General features: G+C 43.2%; 1 protein-coding gene across 5 annotated transcripts in view; it reads left to right on the top strand.

The window, feature by feature from the left end:
• SORCS1 (sortilin related VPS10 domain containing receptor 1) overlaps nucleotides 1-19,793 on the top strand; it is a 552,802-nt gene that overhangs the window by 386,128 nt on the left and 146,881 nt on the right. For all 5 annotated transcript variants that reach the window (XM_079901008.1, XM_079901005.1, XM_079901009.1 and 2 more), the window contains one exon: nucleotides 4,309-4,373. In XM_079901008.1, coding sequence (XP_079757134.1) covers nucleotides 4,309-4,373 — 65 coding nt within the window. The remainder of the gene's footprint in view (nucleotides 1-4,308; nucleotides 4,374-19,793) is intronic.

The raw sequence follows: 19,793 nt of genomic DNA on the forward strand, positions 1-19,793 counted from the left end.
CCCCTTACTTTCAGTCTGTATGTGTCTCTAGGTCTGAAGTGGGTCTCTTGTAGACAGCAAATATATGGGTCTTGTTTTTGTATCCCTTCAGCCAATCTGTGTCTTTTGGTGGGAGCATTTAGTCCATTTACATTTAAGCTAATTATCAATATGTATGTTCCTATTCTCGTTTTGTTAATTGTTTTGGGTTCGTTATTGTAGGTCTTTTCCTTCTCTTGTGTTTCTTGCCTAGAGAAGTTCCTTTACCAGTTGTTGTAAAGCTGCTTTGGTGGTGCTGAACTCTCTCAGCTTTTGCTTGTCTGTAAAGGTTTTAATTTCTCCATCAAATCTGAATGAGATCCTGGCTGAGTAGAGTAATCTTTGTTGCAGGTTTTTCTCCTTCATCACTTTAAATATGTCCTGCCAGTCCCTTCTGGCTTGCAGAGTTTCTGCTGAAAGATCAGCTGTTAACCTTATGGTGATTCCCTTGTGTGTTATTTGTTGTTTTTCCCTTGCTGCTTTTAATATGTTTTCTTTGTATTTAATTTTTTGACAGTTTGATTAATATGCGTCTTGGCGTATTTCTCCTTGGATTTATCCTGTATGGGACTCTCTGTGCTTCCTTGACTTGATTAACTATTTCCTTTCCCATATTAGGGAAGTTTTCAACTAAAATCTCTTCAAATATTTTCTCACTCACTTTCTTTTTCTCTTCTTTTTCTGGAACTCCTATAATTCGAATGTTGGGTCATTTAATGTTGTCCCATAGGTCTCTGAGACTGTCCTCAGTTCTTTTCATTCTTTTTTCTTTATTCTGCTCTGCAGTGGTTATTTCCACTATTTTATCTTCCAGGTCACTTACCCATTCTTCTGCCACAGTTATTCTGCTATTGATCCCATCTAGAGTATTTTTAATTTCATTTATTGTGTTGTTCATCGTTGTTTGTTTCATCTTTAGTTCTTCTAGGTTCTTGTTAAATGTTTCTTGCATTTTGTCCATTCTATTTCCAAGATTTTGGATTATCTTTACTATCATTACTCTGAATTCTTTTTCAGGTAGACTGCCTATTTCCTCTTCATTTGTTAGGTCTGGTGGGTTTTTATCTTGCTCCTTCATCTGCTGTGTGTTTTTCTGTCTTCTCATTTTGCTTATCTTACTGTGTTTGGGGTCTCCTTTTTGCAGGCTGCAGGTTCGTAGTTCCCGTTGTGTTTGGTGTCTGTCCCCAGTGGCTAAGGTTGGTTCAGTGGGTTGTGTAGGCTTCCTGGTGGAGGGGACTAGTGCCTTTGTTCTGGTGGATGAGGCTGGATCTTGTCTTTCTGGTGGGCAGGTCCACGTCTGGTGGTGTGTTTTGGGGTGTCTGTAGACTTATTATGATTTTAGGCAGCCTCTCTGCTAATGGGTGGGGTTGTGTTCCTGTTTTTATAGTTGTTTGGCACAGGATATCCAGCACTGTAGCTTGCTGGTCGTTGGGTGAAGCTGGGTGCTTGTGTTGAGATGGAGATCTCTGGGAGATTTTCGGCATTTGATATTATGTGGAGCTGGGAGGTCTCTTGTGGACCAGTGTCCTGAAGTTGGCTCTCCCACCTCAGAGGCACAGCCCTGACTCCTGTCTGCAGCACCAAGAGCCTTTCATCCACACGGCTCAGAATAAAAGGGAGAAAAAGTAGAAAGAAAGAATTAGTACAAGTAGAAAGAAAGAAAGAAAGGAGGGAGGGAGGGAGGAAGGGAGGAAGGAATGAGGGAAGGAAGGAAAGAAAGAAAGAAGATAAATTAAAATAAAATAAAGTAAGATAAAATATAATAAAGTTATTAAAATAAAAAAAATTAAGAAAAAAATATTTTAAAAAAACCAAAACAGACGGATAGAACCCTAGGACAAATGGTGGAAGCAAAGCTATACAGACAAAATCTCACACAGAAGCATACACATACACACTCACAAAAAGAGGAAAAGGGGAAAAAATCATAAATCTTGCTCTCAAAGTCCACCTCCTCAATTTGGGATGATTCATTGTCTAAAGGAGGGAGGGAAGGAAGGAAGGAAGGAAGGAAAGAAAGAAAGAAAGAAGGAAAGAAAGAAAGAAAGAAAGAAGATAAAGTAAAATAAAATAATGTTATTAAAATAAAAAATAATTATTAAGAAAAAAATAAAAAAATAAAAGGAAGGATAGAACCCTAGGACAAATGGTGGAAGCAAAGCTATACAGACAAAATCTCACACAGAAGCATACACATACACACTCAAAAAAACAGGAAAAGGGTTAAAAATCATAAATCTTGCTCTCAAAGTCCACCTCCTCAATTCGGGATGATTCGTTGTCTATTCATGTATTCCACAGATGCAGGGTACGTCGAGTTGATTGTGGAGCTTTAATTCGCTGCTGCTGAGGCTGCTGGGAGAGATTTCCCTTTCTCTTCTTTGTTCTCACAGCTCACAGGGGCTCAGCTTTGGATTTGGCCCCGCCTCTGCGTGTAGGTCGCCGGAGGGCGTCTGTTCTTCGCTCAGACAGAACGGGGTTAAAGGAGCCGCTGATTCGGGGGCTCTGGCTCACTCAGGCCGGGGGGGGGGGGAGGGAGGGGCATGGTGTGCGGGGCGAGCGAGGCGGCGTGACGTTGCACCAGCCTGAGGCACGCTGTGCCTTCTCCTGGGGGAGTTGTCCCTGGATCCCGCGACCCTGGCAGTGGTGGGCTGCACAGGCTCCCGGGAAGGGGGCTGTGGGTAGTGACCTGTGCTCGCACACAGGCTTCTTGGTGGCGGCAGCAGCAGCCTTAGCGTCTCATGCCCGTCTCTGGGGTCCGCGCTTTTAGCCGCGGCTCGCGCCCATCTCTGGAGCTCCTCTAAGCAGCGTTCTTAATCCCCTCTCCTCGAGCACCAGGAAGCAAAGAGGGAAGAAAAAGTCTCTTGCCTCTTAGGCAGGTCCAGACTTTTACCCAGACTCCTTCCCGGCTAGCGTGGCACACTAACCCCCTGCAGGCTGTTTTCACGCCGCCAACCCCAGTCCTCTCCCGGTGCTCCGACCGAAGCCCGAGCCTCAGCTCGCAGCCCCCACCTGCCCCAGAGGGTGAGCAGACAAGCCTCTAGGGCTCGTGAGTGTTGGTCGGCACCGATCCTCTGTGCGGGAAGCTCTCCGCTTTGCCCTCCGCACCCCTGTTGCTGCGCTCTCCTCTGTGGCTCCGAAGCTTCCCCCCTCTGCCACCCGCAGTCTCCGTCCGCGAAGGGGCTTCCCAGTGTGTGGAAACCTTTCCTCCTTCACAGCTCCCTCCCCCGGTGCAGGTGCCATCCCTATTATTTTGTCTCTGTTTTTTCTTTTTTTTTTTTACCCTATACAGGCACGTGGGGAGTTTCTTGCCTTTGGGGAAGTCTGAGGTCTTCTGCCAGCGTTCAGTAGGCGTTCTGTAGGAGTTGTTCCACATGTAGATGTATTTCTGATGTATTTGTAGGGAGGAAGGTGATCTCCACGTCTTACTTCTCTGCCATCTTGAGGGTCCTCTCCAAGGCATTTTATTTGTTTGTTTATTTATTTATTTATTTATTTTTGCGATACGCGGGCCTCTCACTGTTGTGGTCTCTCCCGTTGAGGAGCACAGGCTCCGGACGCACAGGCTCAGCGGCCATGGCTCATGGGCCAGCCGCTCCGTGGCACGTGGGATATTCCTGGACCGGGACACGAACCTGTGTCCCCTGCATCGGCAGGCGGACTCTCAACCACTGCGCCACCAGGGAAGCCCTCCAAGGCATTTTAAATAGACTTGTATTTTACTTACACTTGTGATTTCTGGCACATATCATAATATGGGTGCATCTGTGTTTCCCACTCACACAGGTTCAACAATACAGAGAATGGTCACTCTAGGCTGTTCTGGCCACTACGTTGGTTGGGTCATGTGGTCTGTTCATAGGATAGTAGTAGGTAGTTCTGCAAATTTCAAATGAAAACATTAACTAGATCAGTTTGCTGTGTGTAAATCACTGCTCAAGTTACCCAGGTAAAGCAGCTTGCCTGTCATCTGCCTGACAACTCTTGAAAGTTTAATATACTGTCAGTGAGACTGTTACATATGACATGCATGGGACTCATTTGCAAGTCGGAGTTAATAACACACAGTATCCTTGCCACAGTCAAGCCTGGCCTTCATCAAATAAAGGATTTTTTATAGGTTTTATTTGAAGTGAAAATTGTACTGTCAGGCTATATCAATAAATACAGTAGATGTATCCTAAGGATTGTGGCTTTAGAATCCCGTGAACATTAGTAGTTTATGGGCTCAGCTGAGTTTCCCTGAGGCACATGGGAATTCATTAATGTTGATGTTTCTCCATCATTTAGGTCTGTGATGGGGTCGAACAAGGAACCAGATCTTGTGCATCTCGAGGCCAGAACTGTGGATGGTCGTAAGTAAAGCAACTTTTCCACGAAGTTAATAGTAATTAATTTTATCGATCTGCCATGAATCACATCTGTGTTAAAGGAAATCACAGTGGTGATAATCAATAATCTGAGTTGTTTGGACCTGAGGACTTTTTTTTTGGCCTTAGTTACCTAGAGTTGTCTTAATAATTCTCTGCAACTCTCATCCAATCAAGGGGTTTTTCTTTGCAGGAGATGATAAAATTCCAAACTTTCTTATTTTTTAAGTAAACACTTGTTATTATTGCATTATTGCTGCTCTTTTGATTTGTTTTGCCAGTTTCCTTATTTTATCAGATATCATCCAGGCAATGCCTCACTGTCTAGTGGGAGATTGACAAAACACTTGGAAAGGGCTTGTAGAAGAGCATCATCCTGTCTGTCCCCCATCGTAAGCGGCAGGAGGCAAACGTCAGTTGGTGGTTCTGAACATCCCTAGTTAGGTTGGCTACAGTGAAAGACTGTGTTTCCTGTGGACGTTTTGGCTTTAGCACACGATGGAGAGCAAAGCTGAAGGTCCACAATCCAAAGCCATGTCTGCCTGACTCACAAGTTCACTCACTCACTGTGTGACCTTGAAAAAGTTCCTTCAACTCTTTATGCCTCCATTTCTTCACTGTAAGTTAAAGAAGTTAATAATAACGATTCCTATAGTAGCTAATATTTACTAAGCACTTGCCCTGTACCCAGAATCATGCTAAGGGCTTTCTATACTTTATCACAATTAATCTTCACTACAGTTCATAGGTGGTGGTTCCCATTTTACAGATGAAGAAACCAAGGCATAGAAAGTTTAAGTAATATATTTAAACGACAACAACATGGATTTCCCTCCCCTTCTTTGTTCCTGAGGTTCTCCAGGAGGGCTAAGCATTGCAGGGGGTACTACTAGGGAACTACAGGTGAAAGGGAAAAAGGAAAAAGAGAAAAGGGGGAAATGCATAGAAGGAAAATAGATGAGGGGAGAAAACCCAGGTGAAAAGAAAGAGGTCTCAAGTGCAGAGAAAAGGAAGAGAATGGACTCTCCAGTTACCACAGTGCCAAGAGCCTGGTCGAAGTTGTTCAGCACTGAGCCAGAGGGTGATCATCTAATTTTTGAGACATTCTCTGTTTTAAAAATATCCCTCACAATTCACACACTTCATCATCACTGACACTGAGCCTGTCTGCTTGCCCTCCACTTTTCTGATGCAAAGGCAAATGATACCCATGGTTTACCAGCTCACAGCTCAAAGAAGCTCGTCACCCCTGCCATCCAGACTCTCCAGAAACCACACCTACTCCATTACTATGTGCTCACAGGGAGATATTTTTATCTCCAGAGGTTTCTTTCCCCCTTTGGGGAATGAATATATTCTTCGGCAGAATCAGTGTGGGGATAGATCAGGGTCCAAGCTGACCATCTCCTTTCTCCTTTATAAACTCAGGCAGAGCTCTGATATGTAATGTGCCCAGATTGTACCTGACAGAATAATCTCAACAGTTTAGAGCTGCTTTCCCACCTCTTTTGTTTGTTTGTTTGTTTGTTTGCGGTACGCGGGACTCTCACTGCTGTGGCCTCTCCCGTTGCGGAGCACAGGCTCCGGACGCGCAGGCTCAGCGGCCATGGCTCACAGGCCCAGCCGCTCCGCGGCACGTGGGATCCTCCCGGACCAGGGCACGAACTCGCGTCCCCTGCATCGGCAGGCGGACCCTCAACCATTGCGCCACCAGGGAAGCCCCCCACTTCCTTATAAAGTGGGCTCTCTCTGGTGGTGACCAGAGCTGATAATGTTATCTTGGATTCCATGGTTCAGTTCTCAGTACCCAGTAGCCAGAGCTGTCTTAAGTCAAAAGTTGCCATGCCGTCTGTTTAGAGCTTTGTTTTAGTTCCCATTGCTCTAGTAATAAAGAACACAGTTCTCACCTTTACCTGTAGCTGCAGCATAATCTCCCGCCTGCCCATTTCCTCAGCCTCATCTCACTCTGTGCCCTCCTCGGTCATCACCTGCAGGCCTTTGGGTTTGCTTTCAATTCTTAGAAACTACAAAGTTCTGTGTCTCCATAACAAGACTCTAATACCTACTCTTTCCTCTGCTTGGAATACCTTTCTTTGTTCCCCCTTCCCTGACCAATTCAGTGTAATGTATTACTGAAGATGGTTCAGATTAAGATTAAGCATCATTTCTAATTTTTTTAACTTTTGGATAATTTTAGGCTCACAAAGAAGTTGCAAAATAATAGTATGGAGTTCCCCTGAACCCTTCACCCAGCTTCCCCCAATGATAACATCCAGAATAACCATAGAACTATATCAAATCCAGGGAGAGCATCCATTTCTTAAGGAAGTCTTTCTTGAAGTCCTAATCTAAACCAGTTTATTTTGTTTGCTTTCATCCACTCTATTATTTTTCTTTATTGTATTCTTCTTAGTTTGAAATTACACATTCCATTTGATCACAGGTTTTCCTCTCCACCAGCCTATTAAGTTCTATGTGTGCAGGAGCCAAGTATACCTTTGCTCAGTATTGCATCTCCAGCACATTCTACAGTGTCTACATGTAGGTGGGGCTTAATAAATATGTATTGAATGAATGAACACAGAGTTGACCAGTTGTCAGGATTACCAGCTGGCTACCTAACCTCACTTACCAGGTTGTCTGATAAATTTACAGCATTGCATCTCAAACTTGAACGTGCATACGACCCACCGAGGGATCTTGTTAGAATGTGGATTCTGATTCAGTAAGGGCCCAAGAGTCTGCAGGTGAAGCCGATGCCTCTGGTCTGTGGGACACGCTTATAGTAACAAAGTCCCACAACGAAAGACTAATGAAAGAGCTTTAGGGTCTGTCTCCCATGACTACACCCCTTGTTTAGAAGGCTCTGGGTGGAATTGGTAGCATCCCAGGTTGATTTTATTTTCAAGCTTTGGGGGATAATGCTGCTTTCTGGCTTGTGGCATTTAATGCACGTTACCCCGTATCCTGAAAACAACACGGCTGTCACTTTCCCTGATCGGCACGTTTTCTTTCACCCAACATTATTCCTGTGCTCCCTGCAGGCACGGAGGTTGATAATGCCAAACTGTCATCTCAGGCTCAGCTTTCACAAGGCATGAAATATATCCATTCTAATTTTATTTATTTTATTTTACTTTTCTGCAAAGACAGCATCTTCAGAAACTATCCAAGAGTGAAAATTCAATAAAGGGATTTAATTTGAAAAGTTACCCCTGTCAAAACAAAACAAAACAAAACCTACCAATTGAAATAAAGGATCTAAGCATAACTCCTGACCTGACTAAATATAAAAATCAATGAGATTTTCTCAGTATCGTATTCTCTCTGTGTATCTGTCTGTCTGTCTGTTGTTCTCCAAGAGAGTCAGTAAACATGGCTTCAGGTCAAAGAAACAGGAGGAGAAAGGAAAGAACATGGAGAGGTCAGAGTAGCAAGCTATTAGCAAATATAACTGAGAGTGTATTTATCAAAATCAGACTCCAGGGCTTTCCTGGTGGCACAGTGGTTGAGAGTCCACCTGCCGATGAAGGTGACACGGGTTCGTGCCCCGGTCCAGGAAGATCCCACATGCCGCGGACCGGCTGGGTCCGTGAGCCATGGCTGCTGAGCCTGTGCATCCGGAGCCTGTGCTCTGCAACGGGAGAGGCCACAACAGTGAGAGGCCCGCATACCGCAAAAAAAAAAAAAAAAAAATCAGACTCCAGGCTGGTCATTTGCTCCAAGAAATCCAGTATCTCTATGTTATCTCTCTCCCCATTCCAGAATTGGGATCCCTCTTTTTTCTCCATCCTTTCATTACTGTTTAGTATATGAAACCCATTGTTTATATTCTAGGTCATACATCTGGTAGGGTGTATGCCAAAATAATATGATTTTTTTTTTTACTTTGTAACAAGTATTTTTTTTCTGATTTTAATGGGTTTAGGAATTTTGTAGACAATGCACTGAGACACGTGACACAGAAAAAAATCCCTCCTCGCTTATTTTGCTTATCGCCATGGGGTGAGTGGCAAATGCTTATGTGGGCTTGTTATTCAAAGTTTAGTTTTAGTGTCGTTTCAAATCTCCCTAGATTACATTTTATAATTAATTTCTGTTTCCATTGAAGTCTCCATATTTGAGGGCAGGTGAGCTCTGGAAAGCGTTTGCTCTACGAAGGTCTGTGACCTACACAAACATTTCTTGCCAGCTGTGCTCTGAAATCTGGATGCTTCGTAGTTAACAACCACGACAAGGATGTTATTCTCTCTTGTACTACCTCTCTGCCTTGGGAAGCAAGCTGAAGAGAGTAGCCTAAATTACAATCAGTCACAGGAAGTATTATTGGAATATTTTTAACGTGTTTATTGGATGTGGCATTTGTTATTGGCCCCTGTGTTCAACCGAGGACAAATTGACAGGTCTTCATCCAGTAAACAAAGATTTTACTGTTTAAATACCCTGTGTGTGTGTGCACGTAATACACTAAAACTGCTACCCAGTACATTATAATAATAAAAAGGAAACCTACATTCTATTGATTTACCTAATACAGGTACAGGTGTGTGTGTGTGTGTATGTATGTATGTATGTAATCTATGTAGTTAGAGAGAAAACGTTGACCCAACTCTTGGATTGAAATCTTTGTGAAAAACTGTATCTTATTTAATCTTGGTTCCATTCACAAAACATAGCTCAGAGCCTGGCACATTGATGTGTGTTGACTTAATAAATATCTGTGTGTGTCACCATTGGGCACGTCTTCTTACAGAAGGGCCTTTAACTACAGGGTGTGTAGAGTCCCTTAGGGCTAATGGATGAGCATGAGAAACTCATGACTCCCTGAAATTGTATGCCAGTATGTATATGTAATTTGGAGGAAAAGAATATAACTTTTTTGTGTGTGGTACGCGGGCCTCTCACTGTTGTGGCCTCTCCCGTTGCGGAGCACAGGCTCCGGACGCACAGGCTCAGCGGCCATGGCTCACGGGCCCAGCCGCTCCGCAGCATGTGGGATCTTCCCGGACCGGGGCACGAACCCGTGTCCCCTGCAACGGCAGGCGGACTCTGAACCACTGCGCCACCAGGGAAGCCTCAAGAATATAAATTTTATCAGAATTCTTTGCGTGGTAATTACACATGGGTCTATAGTTTTATATTTATGCTCATCTATATACATCATCTTGTAAGAGAACCTGCAGTACCAAGTTTGAGCTTTATTGCTTCTCCCTTTTACTTCTGAAATGAAAGACCTGGCCAGTGACCTGAATTTTTTCTGTACTTGTAGTGATCCGTGCCAGCAGGGACAGGGGACAATTACTGGTCTCCATGTCTATATGCTTGAGTGACTAACCTTGTAACAACTTGCCATAAGACTAATCTCTTTCACTGGGGAAAAACAACCTTGGCCCTTTAACCAGCTATGAAAAAGACTGCCCCCAAACTCTTTCTGAAACGAAACTCAAGCCAGCATTTTATAAGCTGAGATAAAAATCAAAGGAAAATCACAACCTTGTATAGCCACCATCTCACTAATTCTTGTTGTGGGTAAGAACTGGACATCTCATTTCTGCTTTTCACTTTCCACCCCTCCAATCGAATTTCCATATTGAACGGCATGCATATCAATATCTGGATAAGGCGAGCACTGCTGAGATACTGCGGGAAGGCGATAGAGACCTCAGTTCTCACCAGTCCCCAGGGTATTAGCAATGAAATGGTTTGAGTTTACACTATAAGCATTAATTACTTTTATACCACCAGAAGTAGCAACGATGACAATAAAAAGATAAGTAGTATTCCAGTGTATCAAGGGAGAAGTAGATCCACTTCCTGATCTTCATTCTCATTCCCCAAAGTTGGCAATTTTATTTATTTTTTAAAAAATATTTATTTATTTATTTAGGCTGCACCGGGTCTTAGTTGCGGCATGTGGGATCTTTACTTGCAGCGTGCGGACTCTTAGTTGTGGCACGCATGCAGGATCTAGTTCCCTGACCAGGGATCGAACCCAGGCCCCCTGCGTTGGGAGCACGGAGTCTTACCCCCGAACCACCAGGGAAGTCCCCAAAGTTGGTATTTTTTTTTTAAAAATATGTCTTCTATATTATTCCAGAAATTGTTCAGGCTTACACTGATAAATATGTATGTGTGTACACATACATATACACTCACAAATATTCATGTTGTAAAACTGTTATGGCAGATTCAGTGTGGGTGAATGCAATAGCAAGTTAAAAATCCTTCTATGTCAGTATATGTAAATTTAGCCACTTCATGGCTAATAACTACATAGGAACCCCGTTATGCAGCCAACTATAATTTTGTTAATCACATCTCATTAATAGATATATAGATGTTTGGCTATTTCAAAGAGTGTTGATACATACATGTACGCACATATTACCTATTTGGTTAATAAGCATTCAGACGTGTTTAGGGAGCAAGCACTGCTCAAAGAAAAATACTGACGGGAAATCCCTGGGATTTCCCTGGGAAATCCAAGAATGTGTACATTTTTAATTTTTATAGGCATCGTCACATTTCCCTCTGAAATAGATACATCATTGCATACTCTCTAAATATGAGAATGCCTGTGTTTACGTACCCTCAATAGTCCAGGTTGTTATGAGAATTTTTTTAAACATAGCCTGTCTGATGAGCAAAAATGTGGCATATCCTTATTGTTTTAATTTGTATTTATTTACTTAGGAGTGAGGTTAAGAATTTGTATTTATTTTTCTCGGTTATTTGTATTTCCTCTTCAATGACCCTTCAAAGGCTATCAAATCTCTTTAATGTTCTAGAGAAGAATGTTATGCATTATTTGCATTTTTATGCAAATCTAAAACATATCAAACTTGCCACTCCAGCTCTAGTACACCAATTGGCATTATTAGACCCCATGTTTCATAGCCTCCTTTTACCTTCTTTTTCAATCAGTTAATATATTAATCACTTCTAGGGTGGGGCCCGGGAAGAGGTTAGAAGTTTCCACTTCTGGTCAGTTTCAGATTCTGATAGCTCCCTGCCACTGAAGCCGAATCTGGCCTCTGTACCCCAACACCGAATTAAATCTTGGAGACAGAGTTTTGGGTGAAGTAGAAAAGAATAGTTTTATTGCTTTGCCAGGCAAAAGGGGCCACAGCAGGCTAATGCCCTCAGAACTGTGTGTCCCGACCTGTAGTGGGTAGTGAGGAGTTTATAGCAATGGTTCAAAGAGGAGGGTGTGATCAGCTCATGGACATTCTTCTGACTGGTTGGTAGGAAGGAAAGTGGGAATTAGCATCATCAACCTTCTGGTTCCAGCAGGTCTGGGGTCTGAGTGCTTGTGGGCAGCATATCATTAACTTCTCCCACCTGGTGGGGATTTCAGTATCTGAAAAACAGCTCAAAGATACTGTTATGTATATCTCTTGAGGGGGGAACCAGGACCCTGCCCCAAGGCTGCACTATTGTTTCTTGACTGGTCCTCCCTTGTCTCTGCATCCCCTCCCTTCCCTAATGAGCAACCATTTGAACCTGCCTGTTGGAACTCAGGGAAGGTCTTGGAGGCTGAATGAAGCCTATTTCCTGTAATCAAGAAATGGGACCACAGAAAGGCTTTTGCGTCCAGGAGCCCCACAGGGTCCTGCTTGTTTTTTTCACTTCCCAACACGTTTACCAAATGCCTTCTCACCTCTCCTCCCCTATGCCTAAATCAAGCTTCCAGACTTAGAGAGTCCAGTGGCACCTACTGATCTTGGAGAGGCAGCAGTGAGTGGTGGTGTGAAGCAATATCTTAATTCCCTGCCCAGGAATTGAACCTGGGTAGCTTGGATGAAAACCAGGAATCCTAACCACCACACCCCCTGGCTCTTGCCCCCAGTGAAAAATGCATTTCTCACAGAGGCAAAAAACTGTAAAAACACGTACAAAGTTTATTATTAGAGACATAGCACAACAAGTGGGAGAGCCCACAGAGAAACAGTTTGTTAAGACAGAAGTAAGGCAGAGATGCACACCCAGAGAGAAAGGGTTTGGGCGTCCTCCCTTAGTGAGGAGTGCAGTTAGTCAGAAACTAGGCAGAGATACACACCCAGAGAAGAGTGTGGGCTCACGGGCCCAGCCACACCGTGGCATGTGGGATCTTCCCAGACCGGGGCACGAACCCGTGTCCCCTGCATTGGCAGGCGGACTCTCAACCATTGCGCCACCAGGGAAGCCCTGAAGAGGTGATTTAAATCACTTATTAGGACAGTCCTTCTGGGTCTTTGTTTATATTTGGCCAATTATCTTGTTTCTTTTTTCACACCTGAGTGGTCCTAGGAGGCTCCCCAACATGCATGTGCAACTATTTGCTAAGATGGATCCCACCACAGAGGCCTGTGGGTACATGTCCACACATATTATGGGGTGATGCCCGCTCCCTTTTTGACCCCCAAGGAGCCTTCCTGCACATGTGCAGATAGGGAAGTTTTCCTTGACCTTAGGAGTGGTCATCTTATCTCTTTACTTCAGCAGAGCTCAGCTTCTGCCACTAGCTTTGTCCTTGGAGTGTCTGGGTGAGAACAAAGCTTCAGTTTTACTCCACTTGACAAACACCAGCTGTCCAGTGCAGGGGCCCATCTATCTCCTACCTCACCTTCCCCCTGAGAGACATGAACCCCAAGAAATCTTTGCTGGGAGCATGAGGGACGATGGGCTGGCTTCTGTCGCTTCTTCAGGCTGGCAAGGGACTCATAGACCGTATCTAGTTGGGGTCATGGAGCTCTCGCCCTGTCTCATTAAGGGACCCCAGGGTGACTTACGCTGGTGTTCTGGCAGGATCTGTTCTGAGGAGTGGCTGAAATCTCTGCATCACTCGTTATCCTGATGTGAAAGTGTTGCAATCTGAAAGAGACAAACTTACCGAGTTTGCAAATATTGTAAATATCAGTAAAAGAATTATTGTAACCAGTGGCCAAAGCAGGAGTAAGAACCAAGTTATATTTGGTAACAATTTTTGATCCTGGTCCAGACAGAGTCAGGGCTTGGGTTACCCTGTCCAAAGGAATGGAGCCTTTTGGTGTGGTCATATTTTTTTTGATGTCTTTTTTTAATTAGCCTAGTGTTATTGATGTAGATATAACAGATTCAGAAGTAGTTGGAGGAGTGACAACCTGAACATTAATAGACAAAATAGATCTTTTTTTTTTTTTTTTTCAGGAAGATAAGCCTGAATCCTAGTCTAGACCTGGCACTTTGAGGAGACCTGTAGTCAGGTAGCCAGTTGTCTAGTTTTATCCAAGTAGGTTTTAACCTTTGATGTGCTATTAACACATAAACCAAAGCAGTTGTCACTGTTAATGATTTTAGAGTTTTTCTAGGTATGAGAAAGGTGAGAATTTGGGCTCATAAAAATCCTTACCTGAAAATATCTAACCATCTGAAGGCCTGTTTGGTCAGGTTTTTCCCAGAGCACACAATGCCTCATTCCTGATCTCCACCCTGAACTCCTTTCAGGGGGTATTGAAGGTCAGCAGCTGCAGCAGCTTCAGATTTAATCTTTGTAGAGGCAGACAGCACGTGCCAGTTTCCTGTTGGCAGGGCCCCTTCATGGTCCTAAACTTGACCATGGTTGGGGGGCATTTTATGACTATTTTGTCGCACAGAGCTAGGAATGCTCAGTGTGCCATTACTGGACTAGGCCTTGTGAGTAGCCAAAAGTCTTTGGACCTCCTGCTTTACTAATCTCTTACGGTCTAGGAAAATATTCCCTCTTGGTGCGTCTTCCTGTATCTCCAGTTTCACTCTTCCAGTCATTGATCTCCTATGGGACTATATACCATCATTTTATCGAAGGCCCAGTCACACATTTGGTAATGTAAGAAACAACAATTTTGTAAAACAGGCAAAAATAGAAACAATACAGCTAGCAGTATTAGTAAGGTCATAAGTAAGAATTTAAGTGAAGAAATTTTCATTAGGTATGGCCTAGTACAGCCCCAGCTTGTCTGGCTTCGTCTGTCTTTCACCAGGCCTTATCTTTAAGGGAAGTTGTATACATGGGCATTGTCCATAAGGCATTTAGCCCAATTTCCTAGTGTTACCAGGCTCCTTATCCTTAGCATAGTCTAATTGTTTCTTTAAACTTGAATGACTGTAGCCTGCTGTTAATCTCCTGGTTGTAGATCATGGAGCATCTGATCTTTATCCAAAGATTGATTACAAAGTTAGGCTTCAGAAACAAACTTAGAGTGTCCCTTTAATAACTCAATTAAAACTTGTAACTATCACATAACAGCAAGGGACTATCTGGGAAGTGAGTCTTAGTAAACACAGAACTTAACTAATGAAACTACGATAATATTTAGTGAAACATAATTTTTTCTAATTACCCCCATTTTTATTAAACACACCCAAGGGCTTCCCTGGTGGTGTGGTGGTTAAGAATCTGCCTGCCAATGCAGGGGACATGGGTTCGAGCCCTGGTCTGGGAACAGCACATGTCTTCCCATAGTGCTGACTGTTTAATCTACAGCTATTGTTGATCCATTTTAAATTCCCTGATTTAGGAGTAGACCATTGCCATGCTACAGGGCATCAGGGTGGCAGAAGTCTGACAATGGGGGGGTTAATCTCGTAGAAGCAGAATGAACTTTCTCTACGTGTGCTATAATCTTCATAGATCATTGTCAAATAATACTTAACCAAAGTAACAAAAGATTTCAAAAGCAAATATAAATCACTTAAAGGCAAAGAAATTTACACAGTCTGTTATCAAAAGCAGCATTTCTCTTAATATAGAGAGAGAACCAAATTTCAGTCTGGTACCAGCTTACTGTTAATAGCAAAATTTATTTACCTAATTAATTTCAATTTAGTCTTAATCAGTCTTAACAACGTACCAATTTTTTTTTCATAGTTCCTTTTCCACAAAACTTTTATCACTTCCTGGATCCGTATTATCAATAACTTGCCCATTTTTTTTCATCTATAAACAACTAACTGTAGGACAAATTTATTATCATCACTTTCCCCAACAAAAATATCTCTGGTCTTTATATCTTCTCTGGCCAACAACATATATCCTACTTGCTTTACGCACTGAAATGCTTCTCTTGTCACTTCGGTAGCTTTGATTACATATTATAATTTTTAACCCTTAAAAACCCATGACCTCTAGTGAAAACCAAGAAGAAACCAGGTGTAACTGTCATACTGGCGTTTTCTGATCAGCAAACTCAAGATCACATTCCACAACCTCTAAAAACATGTATTTTTCCAAAGCACATTTTTTTTTCTCAATGTGGTACAAGGCGTGTGTCAAATAAACCCAAACATCTTTAGTTTCTGTCTTGTATTTAGAATTGTTTGATTAGTGAGCACTTACTTTTCTTTTAAGCCAGTTAAATAGAGCTCATTTACAAATTAACTTCAGCAATATTATGCGAAGACAAAGACACATACTGAGACATACATATATCCAGACAGAGATCTCATAGTTTCCCTCTTGAGGCTTACATTGTCTCTTTGCCTTTTTTTTTCTTTTTTTTTTTTTTGACTTGAAGTTTCACTAAGCAACCCAAGGCCGAAGTCTCAGGCAAAGTGGGCTGTGTTTGTTTCCCCAGGACATGATAAGAGTTAACCTCAAGCTTTCTCCTAGGCATATTTTTATTCTCTCAGGGTCAGAATTTTGAAAATACACCAAAAAGCATTTTAACAAGCTAGATTTCTCTAATTGCACATGCAAAAAGAACCGGTTTTACAACTTCAAAAAAAGCTTTATTTTAACCAGTTTTCTCCAGAGTCTAAAGAATATTGTGGCCATATTGTCAAAAAAAAATCATCTTTCCTTTCTGTAGTCATAGTTTCACAGCTAAAATATGACCGAATAGTGCTAAAACTGGCCCTAATAACAGGGGCAGGCTGGCTGATAAGATGTTGTCCAAGCAGGGATTGTTTCTCTGGGGAGGTGGGGTCTCAGTTTGATCAGAAGAATCTCTGGAGGAGTGAGGGAGCTTGCAAGAGTGGGGGAAACTTGGTTCCCCGCTGAGAGTTGGGAGAAGTCAGAGGGGACCATTTCGAATGTTAGGAGGGATCTTCTGTTTCCTCAGGCTTTTGATGATGGAGCCACGTAGAGCAGGATGATGATAAAAGGCCATGAAAACTTGAACATAGGGAACCTTAGTCCATTTTCCCATCCTGTGGCAATAAAGATCCAATTGCAAGATACCCATTTTCAGGCCATTTTCCATCCCCCAATTTATATAAAGGCCAGGCACTCTGACAGTAAAATTTAAGTTTCCAGTTCTTAAGGATATACTCCAGAGGTGTTTCTTCTGGCTTAGAAAAGGATCCTCCCATGTTGAGTAACCTGCAACTGAGAATAGAGAGTGATCCTAGAAATGTAACCCAACGTCCTAGATACATTTAGGAGGCACGTGAAGGGACTTCAGAGCATCCCCTGAATTCCCTTCGACCTTATTGCTTGATGGGGTTTTGAGTGTCCTTTACGCCCCCACCGATTTCTAACCAGACGTCTCCAGTTTTTCTTGGTACCGTGCGCACAGTGTCCCCCTTTCATACCTGGAGAGGACATTCAGACCAGTGTAGAACGGTTGCCAGGTTTCTCCTTGAGCTTTATAGGCAACAGATAAAGCCTGGGATGCCGGCTGCTTGGAAGTGGCCAGCCCAATAAGTAGTCCTTGGGCTGCCAAGGCCTGGAGGGAAGGGGGAGCTCCTGGAGGAATTGGAGTTGGCCACAATGGAAAATGCCCCGGGGGTCAGGACCTGAGGATTTTACTTGACACTGAAAACAATGGGCTGGGCAGCAGAGAGGGTACACTTAGTCCTTCCCCCAGAGGGTGTTAAAGTATCAGGTAAAAAGAAACCTTGCTGTGCAAGTAAGGTGGGAAAGAAAATCACAGAAGCGTGGGAGAGAGAGTGAAAGTCAGGAGTCTCCAGCCAGCAGTTTGGGCGTGACCTCTACTTTACCTTGAGCTCCCAGGCTTTGGCACCACTACCACTTTGTCTTCCTAGCAGTGTCCTTCTGACCCCATTTTTCCTATTGCAAAAGTCTCTTAATTTCAAAGACTATTGATTTCAATTTGGCCTCTGACTTAGCAGCCTAAAGACGACCCTGAAAACCAACCAGAAAAGCATAAAATAAGATAACACGAGCCTCCCCACACAGCAATGAAAAACCTGACAGTGACAGTGCAGTAACAGGCTCAGCTGGGCAGCTTTCAAATTAGGTCCTTTGTATCCATTATGTGCTACTACTTCCCCTGCCTCCTGTGTGCTCACCTATCTGTGAGGAGGTCTGTGTCCTTACCTCCCATCCCGAGGGGGAGAACACAGAGGTGCAGGAGAGAAATTTGTCTTCTCCAGATCTTTCCTGTGTGTGTATGTGTGTGTGTTCTGAGAAAACTTTACTAATGGACCCTGAAGTTTGAATTTCACGTAATTTTCACCGGTTGTGAAATGTTACCCTTCTTAGGACTTTTTTCAACCATTAAAACATGTGAAAGTCATTCATAGTTCATGGGTCACACAAAAACAGATGACAGGCTGGGTTTGGATGGACCAGAGTCTGTGTCAACCTCGTAATTACATTGTTGCAAACACAGTTGAAGCCCACAGTACCTTTTCCCAAATTGCATCTTCCGATTACCGCCACTAACCATTCTTCTGAAATGGGTGTCAATCATTCCTGTTCATACCATTACCTTCTGTTGTTTGTGTCTGTATCCCTAAACAGTGTATAATATTGATTTGCATACTTTGAACTTCATAGAAATGGTATCATACTTTGGGTTCCCTTCTGCCTTGTCGCCCAGCACTTTGCGTGGCACTCTGTCCATGGTGCTGAGTGGAGCTCCAGTGCAGCCTTTTTCACTGCTGTATCGTTTTACACTGTGTGACGACTCTGCCTATGTCATTCGTTCCTGTGCTAGTGAATGGGCACTTAGGTTGCTGCCTGCTAAAGTCCTTTCTTGACATGTCTCATCTCTTTTCACCTTCACCATGACCTTGTTAGATGTCCAGATCTTAACTCTAGGACAGAGGACTGGGTTTCTCCTGGGTCTTCAGGCTCCCCCAGGACTCAGCAGCAACAGTCCATGTAACATGCATGTGTGGCAATTTCTAAGGGTTGGAAAAATTCCTGTTTCTAACTCCTGCTTTAAAACAAGAACAAAAGGTAGCGTAAAGGTCTTGCCACTTACTCATACCTCCCCCTCCTTTGCCCCATGTGTTCTCAAGCAACACAGGTGCTAGGATCGTGCATTATATTCCTATTATTTGGCTGGCGCTGCTGCACTACTTAACAACAACTCTTGGAGGTAGCACCTATGATTATTTTCCTCACGTTAATTATGAGGAAAATGAGGCTTACAGTGGCTAAATATTTTTGCCATTGCCGCAGGCTAAAATTTGAAGCCAGGTCTGGTTCACTGCAGACCTATTTATTATCCATTCATTTGAAAAGCATTGTTGGACATCTGTGCTAGGCCAGCTGCCCTTCTAGGCATGAACGAAGGATAGTAAGGGATGTTGCAAAGGCCTGACTCTCATAGAGCTTAACCTTCTGGTTAGGGGAGACAGGTTATAAACAGATGCATAGTGCCAGGTGATGGTATGTTCTAGGAAGCAAAACAAAGCAGAGTCTAGATGAAAAGTGACGGGGCGGGGCAGGGGCTGCTGTCACAGAATCTCTGATAAGGTGGCATTTGGTGTTTCAGCCAAGTCCTTATGGAAGTAAGGGAAAGAGCTGGGTCTGCTGGGTGGAAGAGCACTGCAGACAGATGGAACATCACGTGTGAAGGATACGGAGTATGGGCATGTTTGGCATGGCTGAGGTGTAGCTGGAATATAGAGAAGACAGACAAACGTGTCATCTCCTTCTGTTTATTTCACTATGGAAGGCAAGGATCATGTCTTATTGATCTTTATTGAGTATTTATCATGTTCCAAATATGATATTCAATATCGAGTGTGATGAAAATAGAAAGTTAGTAAGTGAAGAAATAGTGGTTTGGATATACCCACGTGTCTCAGAGGCTGTCCCTTGAACTGACCCTCTGTCCTGGCGTTCATCATATAACACATGAACACATCTAAGTAAATAGCATACGTCCCTCTCCCACAGAAAGCCCTGGAGAATACATGCTGTGTATTTTCTCCCCCATGCACAAAACTGCTTTCATTTCTTCCTCCCTTCCTTCCCTCCCTCCCTCCTTTCCACTTGGATTCCTATTTTTTTTCTTTCCTACTATTTGTCCTTTTCCCTGTCTCTGTCTCTCCGTCTCCCACTCCTTTCTTTGTAAACTCAATTTGGAAAGTTACTGGAACAAACATGCTTCTCGGTTTTTCATGGCTGGGTGTGACCTTGCAGATAACTTCGTGTCTTTTCTTGGCATAAACTGGAGTTCTAGTGTGACTTTCTCACAGAAGAGGTGA

Source organism: Stenella coeruleoalba, assembly GCF_951394435.1.
Source record: "Stenella coeruleoalba genome assembly, chromosome: 16".
Classification (NCBI taxonomy): Eukaryota; Metazoa; Chordata; class Mammalia; order Artiodactyla; family Delphinidae; genus Stenella; species Stenella coeruleoalba.